The sequence below is a fragment of the Lissotriton helveticus genome, chromosome 11, assembly GCF_964261635.1.
Source record: "Lissotriton helveticus chromosome 11, aLisHel1.1, whole genome shotgun sequence".
Classification (NCBI taxonomy): Eukaryota; Metazoa; Chordata; class Amphibia; order Caudata; family Salamandridae; genus Lissotriton; species Lissotriton helveticus.
The window spans coordinates 938,091,957-938,111,811 of NC_136072.1; the positions used below are offsets into that span (position 1 = coordinate 938,091,957).

Below are 19,855 nucleotides of genomic sequence, written 5' to 3' on the forward strand. Positions count from 1 at the left end.
GTAGTTTTTAAGACAAAGAGAACAGTGAATGTCGTTGATAAATTGAAGAAAGTTTGTAGTGTTGAGTTCTTAGTCTTTATTTCTTTTCTTTGTTTAGCAAACGCCAGCCGACACGTGTTTCATCACAGGGTAAATATTGTGACTCATCAGGGCTGTAGAAGGCGCAATGAGGGCCCTCATCCACTGCCAAACCACGGCCAGGAGCATTCTTACCGTTCCCAGGACAGCCCGTAGCATTCGTACCCGACTGCTCGGCGGCCCCTCACTCAGCCTTTACACTTGCTGACCTCCATTCCATTGGATTGTTAACGTAATTCACGTCACCTCGATATTCATTGCGCCTTCTACAGCCCTGATGAGTCACAATATTTACCCTGTGATGAAACACGTGTCGGCTGGCGTTGCTAAACAAAGAAAAGAAATAAAGACTAAGAACTCAACACTACAAACTGTCTTCAATTTATCAACAACATTCACTGTTCTCTTTGTCTTAAAAACTACCAAATTACCGATACTGCATTGATCATACGTGTGCACAGTACCTGTTGTTTAATTTATTTCAAGTGTCCGGGCATCTTCGTGCCTGTTCACCTTAGAGAGGCTTTAAGGTTTCCCTCTATACTGTTTGCACCGTCGTTACTTTTTCCTAATCTGTCCATCATCACCGCTATTGCTTGCACTGTGTGAGCGCCTCATACTGTATAACTGGAACCTCCAGCTGAACCCCCACGCTTTGTAATATATTGTCACAACAACAATATTAATCCACTAGATGTGTCTATTCAACACATCATAGGATACTTACTGCACCTCCAAAGATGTAACTTAGCCTACACGTCTATTAGACTGCATCTTGCTCCAATAGCAGCATATCTGCAAAGCAGACAGCATCTATCTCTGTTCAGAGTGCCTGCTATTAAAGCCTTTATGGAAGGCCTTAAGAGAATAATTCCTCCCAGAGTACCATCTTCACCTGTGTGGAATTTAAACATTGTTCTCACACGGCTAATGGGACCTCCCTTCGAACCCTTAAATAAATGTGAACTACAATTTTTAACAAGGAAGGTTGCGTTCCTAGTGGCTATTACTTCTCTGCGGAGAGTTAGTGAACTACAAGCACTAACCATTTAAGAACCCTTCAGTGGTGGTGAGCCTCAGCAAGGCCTACCAGTGCTAGGGGTTCTCCCATCTCTGCACAGAGTCCTCAGACCAATAGAAAGAAGTTGGCACAGAAGCTGGAATAGAAAAGACAGAGTTTATTAAACCTCATGAGGTGGAATTACATTCACACAACACCCTTCGGCAATGTATGAAGTAGCACACTGACTGGAAAGAGCTTGGTCCTTTTATACCCACACAGGGGCTCAAATGAAGGCGGTACAAGTACAGAATGCTGGTTTTAAATACATATAAGGTCATACAGAGAGTGTGCTGGCAACAAGTGGGAGGGGCTGACAGTTAGCTAATTCTGGTGGACACATCCTGACAGTTACAAGTTGGGGACAGCTGTAAGCTCAACTGAGCATGTGCGAAGCAGAAGAGGCTAAATATATCTCGTCTCTAGGCAGATTTCAAGAGCAGTTGACAGGAAGGTAGGACAGAGCACATGGCAAACAAAATGGCTGCCAGAAATACAAAATGGATTCCACACAACGGACAAGATAGTCTCTAAATACAAGATGTCTTCTGCTAATGCTTAACCTAATCGCTGCTAAATTACAACACTTCTTGCAAATGCATCATAATAAGGTCGTTCTCCGTACTAATCCAAAATTCCTGCCCAAAGTCATTTCCCCCTTCCACCTCAATCAATCTGTGGAACTGCCCGTTTTCTTCTCGCAGCCACAGACAGTAACAGAAAGAGCTCTTCATACCCTAGATGTCAAGAGAGCATTGCTATACTACATCGAGGGAACACAACACTTTCGTAAGACCAAACAACTTTTTGTGTCTTTCTCACCACCACATAAGGGTAATCCCATTTCAAAATCTGGGATACCTAGATAATGCATATAGATTTGTTACCACAAAGCTAAATGTATGTTATCTGTTCCTCCTAAAGCCCACTCTACAAGGAAAATGGGGGCTTCAATGGCATTTTTAGGGAACATTCCCCTAGATGACATCTGCAGAGCAGCTACATGGTCTACACCACACACATTCACAAAACACTATTGTGTAGATGTGCAAACCAAACAACAAGCTAATGTGGGCCAGGCTGTTCTCAAAACATTATTTCAAACTACTGCAACAGATAGGGGTGGTCACCGCTAAGAATGGATACTGCTACACAATCTATGCACAGTGTGTAATCTGCAGCTCATATGCCTTGAACGGAAAATGCTACTTACCAGTATGCATCTGTTCTTGGCATGTAGAGCTGCAGAATTACACACGCCCACCCTCCTCCCCGGCTACCCTCGTCTGTTCCATTATTATCTTAATTAGATACATCTTACATGGACATCCTTCCTTTTCTTGCAAAGCTCCATCATTTCCCTAATGGCGAAAAACAATCTGAGGATGGAGCCGATGCCCATGCGCAATGTGGTCCTAAGGAGGAGTCACCTATCTTGTGACTTCCAAAGAACTTTTCAGGACAAAAACAAACTGCAAACATCCGGGCCCAACACTAAGTGGCGATCTATGCACAGTGTGTAACTCTGCAGCTCTGCATGCCAAGAACAGATGCATACTGGTAAGTAGCATTTCCGTTTATTATAAAAAAAACAATCTTACAGCACACAAAACAACCAAATACAAAACAAACCATACTGAAAATACCCAAAATAAATGTATTGAAAGTGGTCAGCTACAGTAATTGTGGACTTTACAAAAGGCAAATGCGAGTGGATCCTAGCTGAAGGATTCATGTTTGCAAATAATCCCGACAATGCATAATTACAATGATTCATTGTCAATAGCAAATGGAGAAGTGTCAGCGAAAGGAGCGCACAGCCAGCCTCTGTTCTTGTTCCAGGGGGCCCATATTTTCATCCATTTATCCGGGCAACCTCTACTTTCTTACACCACTCTGTCAGCCTGCATGCACCAGCCCATATCGGACACCCAATCAACACATTTCAAATCCACCCCTCCCTGGTTCTGGCGATGTTGTGTTTAGCCACCATACATCCCAAAGTGACCCACAGCTGTTCAGGTCTAGACAAATCGGTGGCATCCCAAATGTTCAAGAGACACAACCTCGGGTAGCCTCCACCACCTTATCGCAAGTCTTAGATAAAGTAGAGACGACGTCCTCCCAATAACCTTGGCGAATTGGACAGTCCCACCATTGGCGCAAATACGTACCCACTTGGCCACAGCCACGGGGACATAATGGAGAGTCCAGAAGACCCATTTTGACCAACACGGAGCTTATGTAATAGGCCCTATGCAAGAGCTTGAGTTGGATCAGTTTAAACCGGGAGCGAATTGCAACCTCACGGGGTGACGCTAGGGCCACCCTCCATTCCTCGTTGGAAATCTCACCCACATTGGAACACCATTTTGTACGGACTTTGTCAAGGGGGTCGGGTGAATTGTTGAGTATTGTAAGATGTGTGAGTGATATGGCTTTCTTGGGGAGATAGTTGTCCAATAACCTGTCCTCCAAGGGGGAAGACACCGGCAATTCCTCACCTCGAAGAAGCACCTTGGTCAGTACACTGCGCACCTGGAGATAACGGAAGGTTTGTCCATCATGTAGTTGGTATTGCCGCTGCAAATCACTGAAAGATACCATTCCACCCTTCACCCACAAGTCGCCCACCTTGGATAAACCAATCAAATCCCAATTGTCAAACCCAGGTTGTCGCCCAAGCACACACAGGCGATGAGAGTCAAATAATCAAACCCCCCAGGATATAGCGGCATGGATTAGCAAATTTAGAGGCACAAAAATGGAAGTTTAGCGGCACAAATATGGAAATTTAGCTGCAATTTTAGGCATTTTATTTGGCCATTTTTTCTACAACAAACACAGATATCTTCGTTTTTTTAGTTATTTAACAATATGAAGCTATGTATATTTGGTTTATTTACAATGTAGACACTTTGTTTGGCTTCAAGGCTGCATATAAGACATAAACATGTTAATGAATAAATGCCCCAAAAGCAATGCCACCCAGGGCCCGCCACACACTGGGCACGCAGCGGGCCCACCAAGAAACATTTCAACAAAAAAAATATGGCAGCCGGGGCCTGCCGTGTGCGGTGGGCCCCAAAACAAACTCCGGACGGTATTAAGATGAATGCTAGAAAAAGGGAAGTGCCACTAAATGTGCCATGAAAAGACAATGACAAAAAAATAATGGGTGCTTGCAGTGTTGGTAAAAACTGGCCAGAGACGAGTGCTTAGCAGGGTGGAAAAGGCAAATTGGCTCTCTGGGTCACCGGTTGGCAATAACCTGTCACAGGTTGAATCCAAATGCATGTGCCCTTTGGAAGTATGGCCATTAATCCATGAAGGGTGAGCAATAAAAAGCCAGCTTATCGAGGAGTCGGTCTCCTGCTGCAGGCACACATCCCAGCACACGTTTGCACGTTCTCTGTCCATCACATGCCTTCCTTCTTTCACCTTCAGTGCACTCTCAAAGATTATTCAAGTAACACTTACAGAGTCCATTATATTGATAACAGTTTTATATTTTGTAATAGCGGCTTGTGACCCTCTGAGGAGCTTGCAAGCTACGGCACCGGCACTATAGATGTGAGGCACGCGGCAGAAAGTAATATTAGGCTTCACATCTTTCCCTCTGCAAGAGTGCAAGCTTTGCATGATGGCAACAAGCACATTCATGTAATCACAGTATGATGAGTCTACTGAATAGAAATGAAAAACTTATCTGCAGTATTTTGGTAAAATACAATCGTTCAGGTACACAGTTAACTCGAACATCTAATGTGTGCTGCATACATAAGAATGCACAAGAAACTAGGTGCGAGATTTCCCTTAAACAGTCTAGAGACGGCTTCTGATTTCAGTTTTTTTCTTTCAGCACGTTGCATCTGGTCGTAACTATCTACTTCAGACTCGTTGATATTTCCCAGTCTTGTGTTATTTTGCTATTCTGTTCTTTGTTAGGCTGGCGCTTTTGTCCCTAAGCAGCAATCCTGAAGATCGCATCGTTGGAACATGTGCCCCCTCCGTGACTGGTAAATACCGGCGCGCACCTCCAGCGTGAGCTCAGTTCGCTTCTGAGGTCCTAGGGTGATTCATACCAGAATCATGTCATTGCGAGTGAACAAAATGCTGATTTCGCGGGCACTTTTGTAAAAATCGCAGCATTTTTACAAAAGTGCCGATTTCGTGGCAAACCGCGAAATCCTGGAGGGTCTGAATAATGGGGTCGCCTGAGTAATCCTGCCCCTCCAGCCCAGCACTGAATTCACGAGAAGCCAGACGGAGTCAGTCGTAGAGATTGGGGTGAATTTAGGCTCTAGTTTCAACAGTCCATGCAATGCCCTCAAATAGCTACCAGGTAGCATATTGTATCTATCCATCCGGTATGCAGGGTCGTCAATTAGCCGGTGCATCCAATGATTAAGAACAGTACGTTGTGAGGCCCAATAATATGCTCTGACGGACGGTAAAGCAATGCCACTGTCATACCAGCTCCTAATAAGCTTGGTGAAGGCGATTCGGGGTGTGCCGTTGTTCCATAAAAGATTGCGAACTTCGGGCTTGATGGCGGGAAAGTACTGAACCGGAACTAAATGAGGGGTATTCTGCAACGCATAGAGGAAGCAAGGGAGCGCCATCATTTTATAAAGAGCTGCCCTTACCAGAAGCGGGAGAGGAAGAGTCTTCCAGTGTTGGACAAGTGCCCTAAGACGCTGAAGGGGGGGCAGAAAGTTACATTGATAAAAATCCACCTCATCTGTCGTAATCTAGATTCCTAGGTATCGGAAGCCATCAGTAACAATGTTGGCACCACAACTCGATGGTAGAAGTGGAGGGTGTCCACTTAGGTTATATATTCGCGACTTATCCCAGTTAATGGTATAGCCGGAATATTTTTGAAATAAGGTGAATACATGGAGCACTTCATGGATCGAAGACCGGGTATTGGCAAGATAAAGCAAAATATCATCAGCAAAGAGCAGAGGTCTTCAAACTTTTTCAGGTTGAGCCCCCACAGCTCAATCTCTTTAGATGTCGGGTCCCCCCACCACCTGACATAAATTACTGGAATCTGGTACACTACATAAATGACCGCCATCCGCATATCCCAGACCATATCTGGGAATTTCTGTCACCCTGCCTGCTACAGCACAAGCACTGTCCCGAGCCGTAATGCTGCCAATACCTCTGAGATGTGAGTATGGCTGTTGCAACTACTGAGCTCATGCACACTCAGCAATTAGCATGCTGGGAGGCAGCGCACTGATACTGCAGGTGGCTCCATAGCGCACAAAAAATTGCGGTGTCTCCAGCTGCAACGAGCACATTGAAGATAGTAGCATTGCACGGCTGCAGGCTATACTACTCTGGCTATGCAGCACGTGGAAAGTTCACACTTACTTTTGTTTCTTCTTCCTCACGAGCCCGCACTCCCAATTTCGAAATGCTCTCTTGCAGCTTCCTTGCCTTAACTCAATCATAAGCCAGCCCCCAGCTACAATTATCCAATGGGAGGCTTAGGCAGGGTGCATCAGACACGAAGAATAGAATGCAAGCCATTCATTGACTTCTTGGATTCATGACAGGCGTGATGACATCGTCACTAACGTGGTGATACACAATCATGCCTGCCTGGACAGACCTACGCCTGCATATGAAAACCACCTGGCCGTCACCATGCAAGGTATGTTGCTCTTTTTATTTTGAAGTTGGGCAATTAATATTGAGACCACCACCTGCAGAGTCAGAAATCGTAGCCACGGCCCTGTGAAATAAGTGCTGGTGCTGAGTACCGGAAACCACCGGCAAAAATTAAGCACTGCTTGAACCCTATCCGCTCCCCATCTTGCCAATCACAGAACTGTTAATGTACTATTAAAGGACCGTGAGTGTCCCCAGAGTATTTAAATCATCCTACATGATATGAAACTAAACAAAATACGATACTGCATGACATGTCCCTTCTCGAACCCAAAAAACATTTAAACATGCAAACATTTCTCCTCACCAAATGTTTTGTTTAAATAATCATTGACACAGAAACAAAATTGCTTTAAAACTCTAATTATAAATTTGTCAGTGTACAATGTGTCTAAATGTTGCCAACTCAGTAAATGTCCAAACTATCTTAATGAAATCGTTGCATATTTGAAACTGCAGGGAAAGCCAGCTGAAAGTTTTTAACACAATCAATTAGGTGCACATTCTACAATTTATGAAGAATTGACCTGCCCCTACTAATGTAATTTAAAGAGAAACTTCTTTGCCTCCTACTTGTGAAGAACTAACCTTCCCGGGACGATTCATTCCGAGAGCTGAAAAGCTTCATCTGTGGTGGGAGGAGGGAGTCTCCTGTGCTATGAAACCGAAAGAGACTGCTTTCACGGCTAGGGCGCTCGACCTCGGACATGGGGATCTGGGTTCGAGTCTCGGTAACGACGCCAAAACCTCCTGTGATTCTGGGCAAATCACTTCATCTCCCCATGCCTAAAATGAAAGTGTGTCCTCATGTAACGTAACTGGAAAATATGTAAAGCGCTCTGATACCTGATTCGGTTCGGGTCTAGTTCACGCTATATAAAACTCTGCAAAAAAAAAATGACAAAATTATGGGCTGAGATGCTATGGTGGAGTGCGCGCCCCCCCCTGAGATGGTGTTGCGCCCCCCCGGGTGGGGCGCGCCCCACAGTTTGAAGAACTGTGGCGTAGAGGGACACTTTGTCCATCCACTCCGGCGACCAGTTTAGTCCCCGAATCCAGGGGTCCCCCCTGACCCATAACGCAAGAGGTACAAGCGCCAGCGCGACCAACAAAGGGGACAGTAGGCATCCCTGTCTTGTACCGCGCACCAACTCGAAAACTGCCGATCTGCTGCCATTCACTGCAATTCTCGCCAGGGGTTTTGCACCCAAGCTAGAAACTGGTCTCCAAAACTGTATCTTTTCAACGTTGCAAAGAGGAAAGACCATTCAATCACGTCGAACGCCACTTTGGCGTCCAAAAACATAATAACTGAGTCCTCTTGTCTAGTGAAAGCCCGTCCCAATACCCCGAACAACTTACGCAAATTAAGTGCTGTATTTTTGGTTGGCATAAAGCCGGATTGATCCGGGTGAATCAGTTTGGGAAGGAGGGGTGAGAGGCGCAGAGCCATTTTTTGGCCAAAATTTTGACCTCTGGGTCAAGGAGGGAAATGGGTCAGTAAGAGGAGCATAAATCTGGAGGTTTCCTTTGCTTATGTATGATGACTATATTGGCCAGGCGTTGCATAGCCGGGAAAACGCTCTCTTGCACAGTGGCGTCGTACATGCCCAGCTGATGAGGGGCAATAAGCGAAGCAACAATCTTATACAGTTCAATCGGGAGTCCACTAGGGCCCATGGCCTTTCCGGACTGCAAGGAGGAAATGGCTTTAGAGATTTCTTCGGAGGTTAACGCCACGTCTAGCTCTGCGACCACTTGGGAGTCTAGACACGCAGTGGTAGCGTAGTGAGCAATTCTGCGGCCTCCTCCTGCGTGGCGGATGACGCCCCTAAAATAAGCAATTTGAAAAAGATAAATGTCGGCCGCTGGCACTCATTTTAGATATGCTTATGAATGTCTCTGTGTCAAGTATGTTCAAGCAATACCTACTCTATCATGATGGCGAACGGTCTCATCTATAATTTCAGTGACCCATCTATTCGCCAGATTCCTCCAATAAAGCCAAGCTAGCAACTTACTAGCTTGATTGCCAATATCCTAAATCCTGTGCTGAGTTGCCCTGTATTGAGCCCTAGCAGAATCACCAGCAATATCACGGTATTCTTTTTGCTTGACTGACAATTTGTGCGAGATCTCCGGCGACCTATCGGAAACTATGTCTTGTTCAGGGGCCAAAATCTCACTTTCAATAGCCTCTAGCTGTTGCTGTTTGTCTTTCTTGTGCCCAGCCACTGTCGCCACCCCACACTCCCGTATGACGGTCTTAAATGCTTCCCACAATACAACATCCCACTGAACCAAACCTACATTTTCTTCAAAATAGTGCTGGGTGGCCTGAGTCAGTTTGGTACAAATTTCAGGTATTCTAAGATACCAGGACTGAAGAATCATCTCCCGCCGGGCTGCAGGGGGCGTACCCCCATAATAAGTCACAATGGGCGAGTGATCTGAGATTCCCACAGGTAGAAGGGAATATTTATTGAAAATAGGGAGCTTGGCAGCTTTACAAAAGAGATAATAGATAAGCGACAAGGTACAGTGCACACCAGAGTGAAAGTTATATTGCTTCTCGCTTGGATTACAGACACGCCAAACGTCTGATACCGAGTGCCCTAAAAAAATTCTGACAGTAATCTAACAGAGGTTTCTCCCTATCTAGGGGGTAGGAGATCCAAATCTCCATCCAAAGCCGCATTGCAGTCACCCCCCAAATAGCATGTCACCTTCAGACAAATTTAACTGGTGTGTACCCAAGTCGCTCCAAGGTGGTAGCGTGCAACCATGGAGGGATATACAAGAATTAGACATTAAGCGATCTACCCTCCCATATTCCCGAGACAAATGGACCCAAGGGGTCACGTACAACTTTCTGAACCTTAAAGGGAAAGGAGCTGCGTACAAGAATGCTAACTCTTCTATAGCCTCGAGTATAACCTGCATGGGCTATGAGTTTATACCCCCATCTGTTGAGTTCACAGTAAGAAGGACCCTGGTTATAAGTTTCTTGAAGCACCAGGTCGGGCGCTGGGCGTTTAACATATTGCAACACTACACCCCTCTTTATTCGATCACCAAGACCATTGACATTGCAGGAGAGAAGTTTGAGACGGCCCAGCAAAGAACCCATACACTCACCAACGCTCAACCTTTGACGCTGAAGGCGGGCCCCCTGACCCCTAACACAGAAGAAAAATATCACTGACATAGCGGAAATGTGCTCCGATAAGAACCATCTCATGAACCATATGTCATTGGAAACAAAATAATCCTATGCTTCAACTTTAATTATACACCCAGATAGACAAACATCCAGATAATTTAGGTTGCTAAAAACGACCACTTGAAAACAACCTGAAGGTAAGATTTTTGACCGGTACGAACCTGGTTTGTGTATCCAACAGGCACTCCATCCTGGTAATCTTGAAATTGCTCCCAGCCTACAGTCTACCGCAATCATGTGCTTTCATTGGCACCCAGCACTTTTTTGGCATTATTTTTGCCCAAATCTTTAAAAGGCCATATTGCCAGTTCCCCTTATTGGATTTTTGTCATTTTAGTCGTTTTGTAAATTTTGATTTATTTTTCAAATTGGGTTTGGATTTTTATTGTTGAACATATTCTCTTATTACTGTTTTGGTGCTGCATAAATACTTTACATATGTCCTAAGTTAAGTCTGTCTGCCATTTGTTACAGCTACCAGGGGGTTATGCTTAACATTTAGTGAGTTTAAATAATGCATGGGAGTGCACTCTAATGTTGTCTAGAAATCATTGTTGGTATATAAATATAGTATCTTGAGGCTCCTTTAACCAGGTTTGGTTTGTCAGTAGACAGGAAGTTGTTGCTTACTCTAACCAGCGCATATGGTCAGTGCCCACAGTTGCCATTTATTCAGGGGTATTTGCAATGTATCCATTGTTTTTTTCTGAGTGATTAATATCTTGACTTCTGCCTTGAAGCCAATTTCTACTTCCATTTAAAAAGAGTGAGAACTCTGTAGTCCCGAAGAAAGTACATAGCCCAGGGTTAATCCAGAATTTTGACCATTCAAGCCTATTTTCTTCTCAAGAAAGAGCAGTCCTGCAGAGAAGAATATTTATGAATGGAAGACTCCTTGTTAAAAAATCCCAGTATAAGACCGCATCCCTCTAACCCCTCGCTAAGCAATTTAATGTATTTAAATTGCCGAATGTTGTTGCACCCGTGTTCTTATCCTTGTTGACCACATTGTGTAATTCGGAGCATATAACTGTACATATCTGCATCATATTGCCCTTATCAACCGCAATAGAAGGTCTTCGAACAAATTGTAATTAACGGGCTATTAAAAAGACGCGAGCCTACAACTTAAACTACGTCTTCTTGGTGGCATTACACACAAATTGGCAATGTGAAAGAGAATGCGGAACTTGCATGGATACCCTGACATAATGTCCTAAGAATCTAAAATAAAAGCTGCACAGGTACTATAAGAAATACTGCCATTAAAATGCATCCTGTTTTTCTACTGCTTGTTTACATAAAGAGCTTGAATTACCTCCCTTTTCCCACTCGACTTAACACTACTAATATTCACTACGATTTTCCTTTAGATTTTTTATTGCATTCTAATGTGTGCCTTCAAATTATTAAAATTCCGATTTGTATTGCCACTGGTGTTTGCTTTGTCACAGCACACACCTAAACTGATTACAGAATGGCTTGGTCACACGAGTGATACTTTAGGGTTTGAGAAAAAGGCACATGGCTGGTGGGATTGTAGAACTGCTGAATACTCTTACAGTTAGGCTGCTGTTGCATGCCTCCCAATGGAGGCTTTCCCTTGCAAGGCCGCGCCTTTACTATGCCCTTTCAATGAGGCAGCTATTCTGTGTCCTTAAAGTGAGACAGCCTTTGCATGTCCTCACTGTGAGGTAGCTATTTTATGCCATCACATTGGGACATTGATCATGTGTGCTCTGTGATTAGGCATCTGTTGCATATTCTCACAAGGAGAAAGCAGTAAGTGCTTATTCTGACAGTTAGGACGTTGATGTCTGGTCTTAACAATGAAGAAACCACTGGCTCATGTTTTTTTGCTATAAAGGGAAAGCTTTCACATGTCCTTGGAGGGAGAAGGCTTCTGCCAAGTGTTTGCACAGTAAAGAGACTCTGTAGTGTGTTATCAGCTCACATATAACTGTCTGATGTCTTTGCAGTGAGGATGCCTAATTTATATGGCCCTGAAGTGTAGAGCCAGCTAGTGCACATCTCACTACTGTGATCCTAGTTTGCCGCATTTCCTTACTGCAAGGGAGCAATTGTTAGGTCTCGCCTGTCGATGCGCATGCGCATCGAGCAAGCGAGACTATAGGGGCTCATCCAGACTTTATCTAACTTGCAAGGAATCGTGGCGATTCCTTGCAGTGCCCGTGACTTTTAAGCTCAATGCGCATGTGCATTGAGCTTAAAAGCGCGTGCACATGCCCCCAGCCGCCTGCCTTGCCTACTCTCTCTCACAGCCTCCCCCAGCTCCGCCCCCTCACTACTTGATTGCACGGCCGCTAGGCCGTGCCTCCCCTACTCTCCTCCCCCCTCCTCCTCTCCTCCCCTGCCTGCCTGCCGCTAGGCCGTGCCTCCCCTACTCTCCTCCCCCCTCCTCCTCCTACTGCCGTGTCGCACCTCTCCCCTCTCCGCCCCCTCCCCTGCCAGCCGTGTTACGGTGAAAGGCTTGTTCCACATAGGAAAGATATTCTTCTTTAGTTTTCACTCCTTGCATCTATCCACTATTGTTCCAGATTCATATGAGAGAGGTACACAATTATTGACCCACTGCTACTGTTTGTTGTCATATTTCATCCACGAGTACCACCACCCGATATGATGTTGTCATGCCTACAATACCTCTTCGTTATTCTGTCCCCTTTGCTTAGACGCCCGCTCCGCACCCCACCACCATTTGTTCCCTCCCGAGACCGCCCTCCAAAACAGAGCCCCCAACCCTCGTCCGCCCCCCGGCAGACAGATGCGCCCTCGCCACACCTCTCCTGCAAACCTGGCTCGCGTGTCTCCCCCCCCCCCCCCCCCCGCCGCCTCCCACTTGTCGTTCTTTGCTTCTTAGTTAATGGTGTGGCAGCATGTGAGACGGACAAGAAGGGGGGGCGAGGGGGGTCATAGCCCATTCTTGCAGATCTGGGGCCATGCTTCTTTCGCTTGTCTAGCAGGAAACCAAACTCCACCGTGGCTGCCCCCGCACTGCCTCCCCCCCCTAGTTGGACGAAGCATCGGTCGCACGCCTAGGAGTCAGCACACCGTACAATACTCGCCTCCAACATGCTGCACCACGACAGCCCACTTGTATCCAGCATCTTACACCCAGGACCTTATACCCAGGTGTCACAAGTCTCGCCACCCCGACCCCGGACTCGGTCGGCACCTCCGTGCCAAGTGGTGCTTACACGCGACCATCGCCCGCATTTCCCGTGCTTCGGAATTCAAATGCTCTCGCCCGACAGCCTCTAACAGCAGCCCACCTCTCATGCATTACCCGCCATCTCCCGAGCCTCGCTTTCCCCGCAGTATTTCTTTTACGCCCCCAATGATGCCCCGTACATCCCCAAGACCACAACCCGTCCCCATCCACCAGACCGGCAACCTCCTACCAATGCATAGTATATGTATTTTTGTCCTAAACCAAAATTAAAATGCTGGCCCTGCATAACGAAGGTCATTTTGAATTATAGAGCCACAAATAGAGTATTTAGAAAACCATGGTGTTAACCCCTGTGGGGCGAAAAGCTTCATTGGCTTGGCGCACCATAAGAGGACTTCTTATTCTATTTGCAATACTAGCCACCCGGCAACCTCCTTCTCCCGCTACCTGCCGCAGCTCCCTGCCTCCCCCAGATCCCACCCCTCCGACCAACTTGGTGCCTGCCTCATTTGGTCACCCTTTAGGAAACTTTTGTCACTCTCACTTGTGAGCCCCCCAGCATCAGGCCAAACCCAGCGTTGAAGCACCATTGTGCAGCTCTGCGATGACCCGACAGCGCTTAACCCCCTGCAGCAGAACATTTGCAAAGCACATTTGATCTGAGTTAATAAGAACTTGTTGTTTGTTTGTCCTCTCAGACATTCATGCAGCTGTTGCTTCTCCAGTGAGACAGTCACTTCCTCCTTTCCTGTCCTCCCTGTATCTTTCGCTGTGTCCACCCTCTGTCGTGCTCCCTTCCTCCGCCCTCTCCTTCTTTCCCACCCTAATCTAAACCCTCTCTTTTCCTTCCCTCCATTCTCTCTTCCATTCTACTCTTCCCTCCAACGTCTCTTTCTTCTATATACCAATTTATTTTATCCATAGCTGTGTTCTCCTTTCCCCTTCCCCTCTTCAATCCCTCCACTGGTCTCTCCTCTTTTCCACCCGTTATTCTTCCTTTAAATCCTTTCTTTTCCAGATTCCTCATTCCCTCCCTCACACTTCTCATCTCCCTCTAAGACTGCCTTGATCTACGCCACCCTCCCTGCCCTGCTTCTCTCCATCGCATCCCTACACCCCCCCCCTGCCCTCCCTCTCTCTCTCTCCTCCTCTCACACTGCCAGACTCCTGGCCACCGGTGCACTGAGATGCTCCCAGCCGAGCACTGGCCCCAGTGGAGCCAGCCACAGCCCATCCATCACTCTTTATCAGTGCCCATGTGGCAGTTCGGTGGGCCCTGACACCAAGGGGAGGGGGACCTGCGGGGCCGCGCGGGAGGGAGCTGGTGGAGACAGGGGGAGTTATTATTGAGGTGATAAGCAGCCATTACAAACAACAACAACAACTGTCCGGTCTGGTAACTTCAAAGAAACGTTGCATAATGTATGTAGGCCAGGAATGTAAACAGTCAACGATACAATGCAATGCTAGGCAATAATGCTTTATTGGCATTACCGAAGGTCCAAGGATTGCCAAATGCTAGAGGTGTCACATTTACAAAAATTATAACTATTGGCTTTGTAAAGAAGAAAGCTATTAATTTAGCTATTTAGAAAAAACAACACATAAATAAAAAACAAAAAAATAAATAACACCTATAGCTCAAACTTTACTACTGCGAGACCTATTGCATTTCCAATGCTTGTTTGGTATTGTTACCTTGTGAGGTAGATATCATTGTAGTGTCTTTGCTGTGAGGACGAGATTGCTTCAGGTCAATGCAGTATAGGGACAATTGTTGCAGTATATATACTGTCCTAATTTGTAGTAAGACAGTGGCTTTCAAGCTACTGCAGGAAAAGACAGCAATTGCTTGACCTTACTTTTCATAGTTTTGGATGTAGCCAAGCCTGCAATAACATACACAAACTTGGCAGCTGTTGGATAGCCTTGCTTTGTTGAAGGCAGGTGTAGCCTAGCCTTTCCCTGTGGTGTCACCTGTTTCTGTCAATGCAGTGAGTGTGTATATAGCATTGCATGCCTTGTATTAAAAAGAGAGCAATCACTTGCTCTTGACATGAGGGCTAAGGTGCTTGGTGTGTAGTTGCCAGTGAATACTCTTATTTGCTTTCCTCTCACAGGGCATTGAAAGAACCTAAGGAGCTGAACTTTATCTTCGGAGTCAACATTGAGCAGCGAGAGCTGGATGGCATGTTTGTCTATAACTGCAGTCGATTGATAAAGATGTATGAGAAGGTTGGACCCCAACTTGAGGGTGGAATGTAAGTTTCTTGCTTGTCCTGTTAATCAGATTGGTTTGCATTCTATCACAGGGGTGTGATATGAATATGAAGCATACTGGTGGACAGAATTAACAGCACTATGGCAGAAACATGACAAGGCTGTTGAACTATGCTATCTAGCTTAAACTATGTGGATTTACCCTGACAAATACATGACGATGACCCATCTGCTAGTTGGAGTGAAAATGCAAATTACTTTTTTGTATTTATTTGTATTTCTTCATTTTTGCTAGCTGTTCATTAATATATGCTGTAAAGATACTGTCTCATAAGCAGTAAAGGGAACTTTTGTACACTAGACAGTAAATGCTACAGGTTGTAGTTTACACTAAATTTTAACAGTTTGTTTAATTGTAAATTGTAGTGCCATTTGGAGCCACTAAGCTTGTGTATTGAGACCCTGAGACCTGTTAGATCTGGGGATCTCTACTTGGCAATGGTATTCACCTTTGTCCAAATAGGGACCCTTACTTCTAAGTCAGGATAAGGGGATTACACTCCTTAATAACCCCTGCTCACCCCCTTGGTAGCTCGGCACAAGCACAGGCTTATCTCAGAGGCAGTGTGTTAAGCATTTGTGAATATACATAGTAATACAGTGAAAACACTACAGATGGACACAACACAGGTTTTATAAAAATAAGTATTCTTTATTTAGACTTAACACAAGACCACAAACAACAAAAATCCACAATACTACACTTAAGATTGCTTTAAAGATGATAAAAGTTACTTAGTTCAAGTTGATAATAAATGCGACAAAGTTCTCGACAAAGTACCAGGATGCGTAACACAAAGTAAACACAAGGCTCGCAAAAGGGGAGATGCGTCCGTTCCGTGATCTGGGGAGATGTGTCGAGGCTTAATGCTTGCGCAGAGTAGGGGATGCGTCGTAATCCTTACCGGTGCGGAGGTGATGCGCAGATTCACGGCCTGCGGGCCCGTTGCGGTGGGCAAGATGGCGCCTTGATGCGATGATCCGGTTGCGATGCGAGAAGATTGCGCCCTTGATGATGCGATGACGATGCGTAGACGCCCTGGCAGGCTTGCGATAACTCTGTACTTTGGAGCCGCGACAGGCCCTGCGACACGCTTTTCCGGTGATGCAATGGCGACTCACTCGATGGATTCAAGCTTCTCCGGTGATGCGACAGCAGGCAGCTTCGATGAACACACGCTTACAGGGAGATGCGGCGAAGGCTCACTTCTCCGGCGATGCGACGATTTCCGCTGCGGCGACGACACGCTTCCTCTCGATGCGTCGCGCTTCCAGCTCCCAGCGACACGCAAAGGTCTGGAGTTGAGAATTCCCAGCAAGGAAATTCAGAGGGGAGCTGGAGATGAAGTCTTTTTTCCCTGAGACTTTAGCAGGAGGCAAGCACAGTTCAAGCCCTTGGAGAATATTCTGAAGATGATGAAAGTCCTTAAAAAAGTTCCTTCTCCTTTCCTTGGCAATGTAGCCACCACTGCAGGCCAACCCAGCAAACAGCACACTGGCAGAGGGGCAGTAAAACTCCTGCAGCTTCCTTGGTTCTTCTCCTTGGCAAAAGGTTTCTTGTTCCAGAAGTGATCTAATTTCTTGGGACTCATTATTTATACCCCAAAATCCTTTGTTCTCTGAAGGAAAAGACGCCTCTGCCTTGTCCAAACTAGTTCCTTAGCACTCTCTTCTTCCTTTCACTGTGCATGGCAGAGACGTCAGCCGCCCCACAGGAGGTGGAGCCAGCACAGGGGAGGGAAGACACAGCTCTGGAGCACTTTGTTGTCAAGATTCCTTCTCTCCTTTCACAGTGCAGGGCAGAGACATCAGACAAGCCACAGGAGGTGGAGCCAGCATTGTAGAGGGAAGGCCCAGCCCTATTCAGGTCCCAGGTGCAACTCCGCCCTTCCATCTAGATGCAGATCTCTATTCACCACTGGGCTGCCCCAGCCTGTCTCCTAGAATCCCCCAGCCCTGTCACTCACAAACCCAGACAAGAAATACACAACCTACCAGAGGCAGGCCTGGACAGTTAGGCAAGAACATACCTACTTTCTAAAAGTGGTATTTTCAAACACAGAATATTAAAACCAACTTTTCTAAAAGATGTATTTTATTATTCTGAGTTCAGGCATATTAAATTCAAATTTCTACCATGTTCCCTGAGTCAGTTAGGATTATAAGAATGTAATAATCTAACTGCCCATTCTAGCCTATGGAGAACAGGTAGCCTTCAATAGTGAAAAATAAGAATGACTGTAATTCACTATTAGAACATGCTACACACATCAGAGCATGTCCTACCTTATACTTACAATGCACCCTGCCCTTGGGCCTACCATAGGGGTGTCTAATATGAAGCAATGGGAAGGTTTAGGGACTGGCATGTGGGCGCACTTGCCAAGTCGACATGGCTGTACTAGACTGCACATAGGCCTTGCAATGGCAGGCATGAGACACACTTTACAAGCTGCTTCTGTGGGTGGCACAACCAGTGCTGCAAGCCCACCAGCAGCATTTGATTTATTAACCCTGGACACACATGGTGCACTGACAGGTAAATCAAATAACCCAATCATGGAATCACCAATTAGTACAACAATATAACATAGGGAGCACTTGCACTGTGGCACTCAATAGCAGTGGCACAGTGCCCAAATCATATAACCAGCAAAAACATATCAAAACAGAGGAGGCAATCCGTCAAAAATGGAAGGGAGACTCACGCCAATGATGCCAGGTCTAACAAGACCTATTCTGGACCTCCGAGAACTAAACCACCATATACTGTCAAAACATTTTCACATGGTGACACTTCAACAAGTGCTCCCACTTCTACAGCAAGGCGACGTTATTTCTACTCTAGACTTAAAGGACGCATGTTTCAACATTCCAGTTCATCCTGCTCATCATAAATACCTCTTCGGGTCAACATTACCAATTCAAAGTTCTACCGTTTTAGTCACCACTGCTCCCAGGGTAATTACCAAATTCCAGGCAGTAGTCGCAGTGCATCTGAGAAGACAGCACATCCATGTTTTCCCACACCTGGAAGACTGGTTCATCAAAGCCAGCACTTACTAAAAGTGTCTCCAACACACCCAAACCACAATTCATTTACTACACAAACTAGGGTTTACAGTGAACATGTTGAAGTCTCACCTACAGCCTTCCGATACACAAGCCTATCTGGGAGCCATCCTAGACACTCATAAAGCTCTAGCCTCTCCCAATGCAGCCAGAATTCTCAGTATTCAGTCCCTTCTCACTCAGTTTGAGCCCAACCAATCATTATCAGCAAGAGTCTTTATGCAGCTGATAGGAATGATGGTGTCTTGCATTGTGATTGTTCCCCATGCAAGACTTCACATGTGTCCCCTTCAAGAATGCTTAGCAAGTCAGTGAAACCAGTCGCAGGGTCAGTTCACCTATCTAGTGTTTGGTAGATGGCTGCACCCATCGCTCTCTGCAGTGGTGGAACCTACAAAATGTATCCGAAAGGGCGGCCCTTCATTGACCCCGTTCCACAGACAGTGCTAACAGAAGACGCATTGCTCACTGGTTGGGGCGCTCACCTTCACTATCACAATCCAAGGGTTGTGGAGTCTAAAGTACAAAGGTCTCCATATTGTGGAGTCTAAAGTACAAAAGTCTCCATATTGTGGAGTCTAACGTACAAAAGTCTCCATATAAATCACCTGGAACTACTAGCAGTGTTTCTAGCGCTCTGAGCTTTTCAAATTCACCTAATAGGCAAAGCTGTCCTAGCCCGCACGGACAGAATGACTGCTATGTGTTATATACTGAAACGGAGGGGGCACACTCTCTCCAACAGTCACTCCTAGCACAAGCCATTTGGAAATAGGTTATACACCACAAGATTTGTCTCCTGGCAGAGCATCTTCCAGGAGTAAACAATCGAGATTGCATACCTTCTTATCAGACAGAGGCAGCAAATCCATGAGTTCATCCCCAAGTTCTCCTCCCCTACTTTGAGGAATGGGGATTTTCTCTCATAGTCCTGTTCTCCACACCACAAAACGTGAAATGACCAAGCTTCGCCTTCAGGTTCCCACACCCGCTCTCCAAAGACAATGCCCTATGGATGAATTTGTCAGCGATATTTGCCTATACTTTTCCGCCTCTCCTACTCATTCCGCTGGTAGTTCCGAAGCTCAGGCAAACATCCCTTAGACTGATTGTCATAGCTCCCACATGGGCACGTCAGCCTTGGTTCACCACCCTGCTGGAGCTGTCAGTAGTTCCTCACCAAAAGCTGCATCTCACTTCTAGTCTCCTCACTCAGAGCCATGAAGGAACCAGGCATGCAGATTGCAAAGAACTCAAGCTG

General features: G+C 45.9%; 1 protein-coding gene across 6 annotated transcripts in view; it reads left to right on the forward strand.

Moving 5' to 3' along the window:
- The window catches only part of MORC2 (MORC family CW-type zinc finger 2), a 597,165-nt gene that overhangs the window by 247,859 nt on the left and 329,451 nt on the right, over nucleotides 1-19,855 (forward strand). For all 6 annotated transcript variants that reach the window (XM_078667274.1, XM_078667271.1, XM_078667273.1 and 3 more), the window contains exon 14: nucleotides 15,363-15,503. In XM_078667274.1, the coding sequence (XP_078523400.1) occupies nucleotides 15,363-15,503 (141 nt within the window). The remainder of the gene's footprint in view (nucleotides 1-15,362; nucleotides 15,504-19,855) is intronic.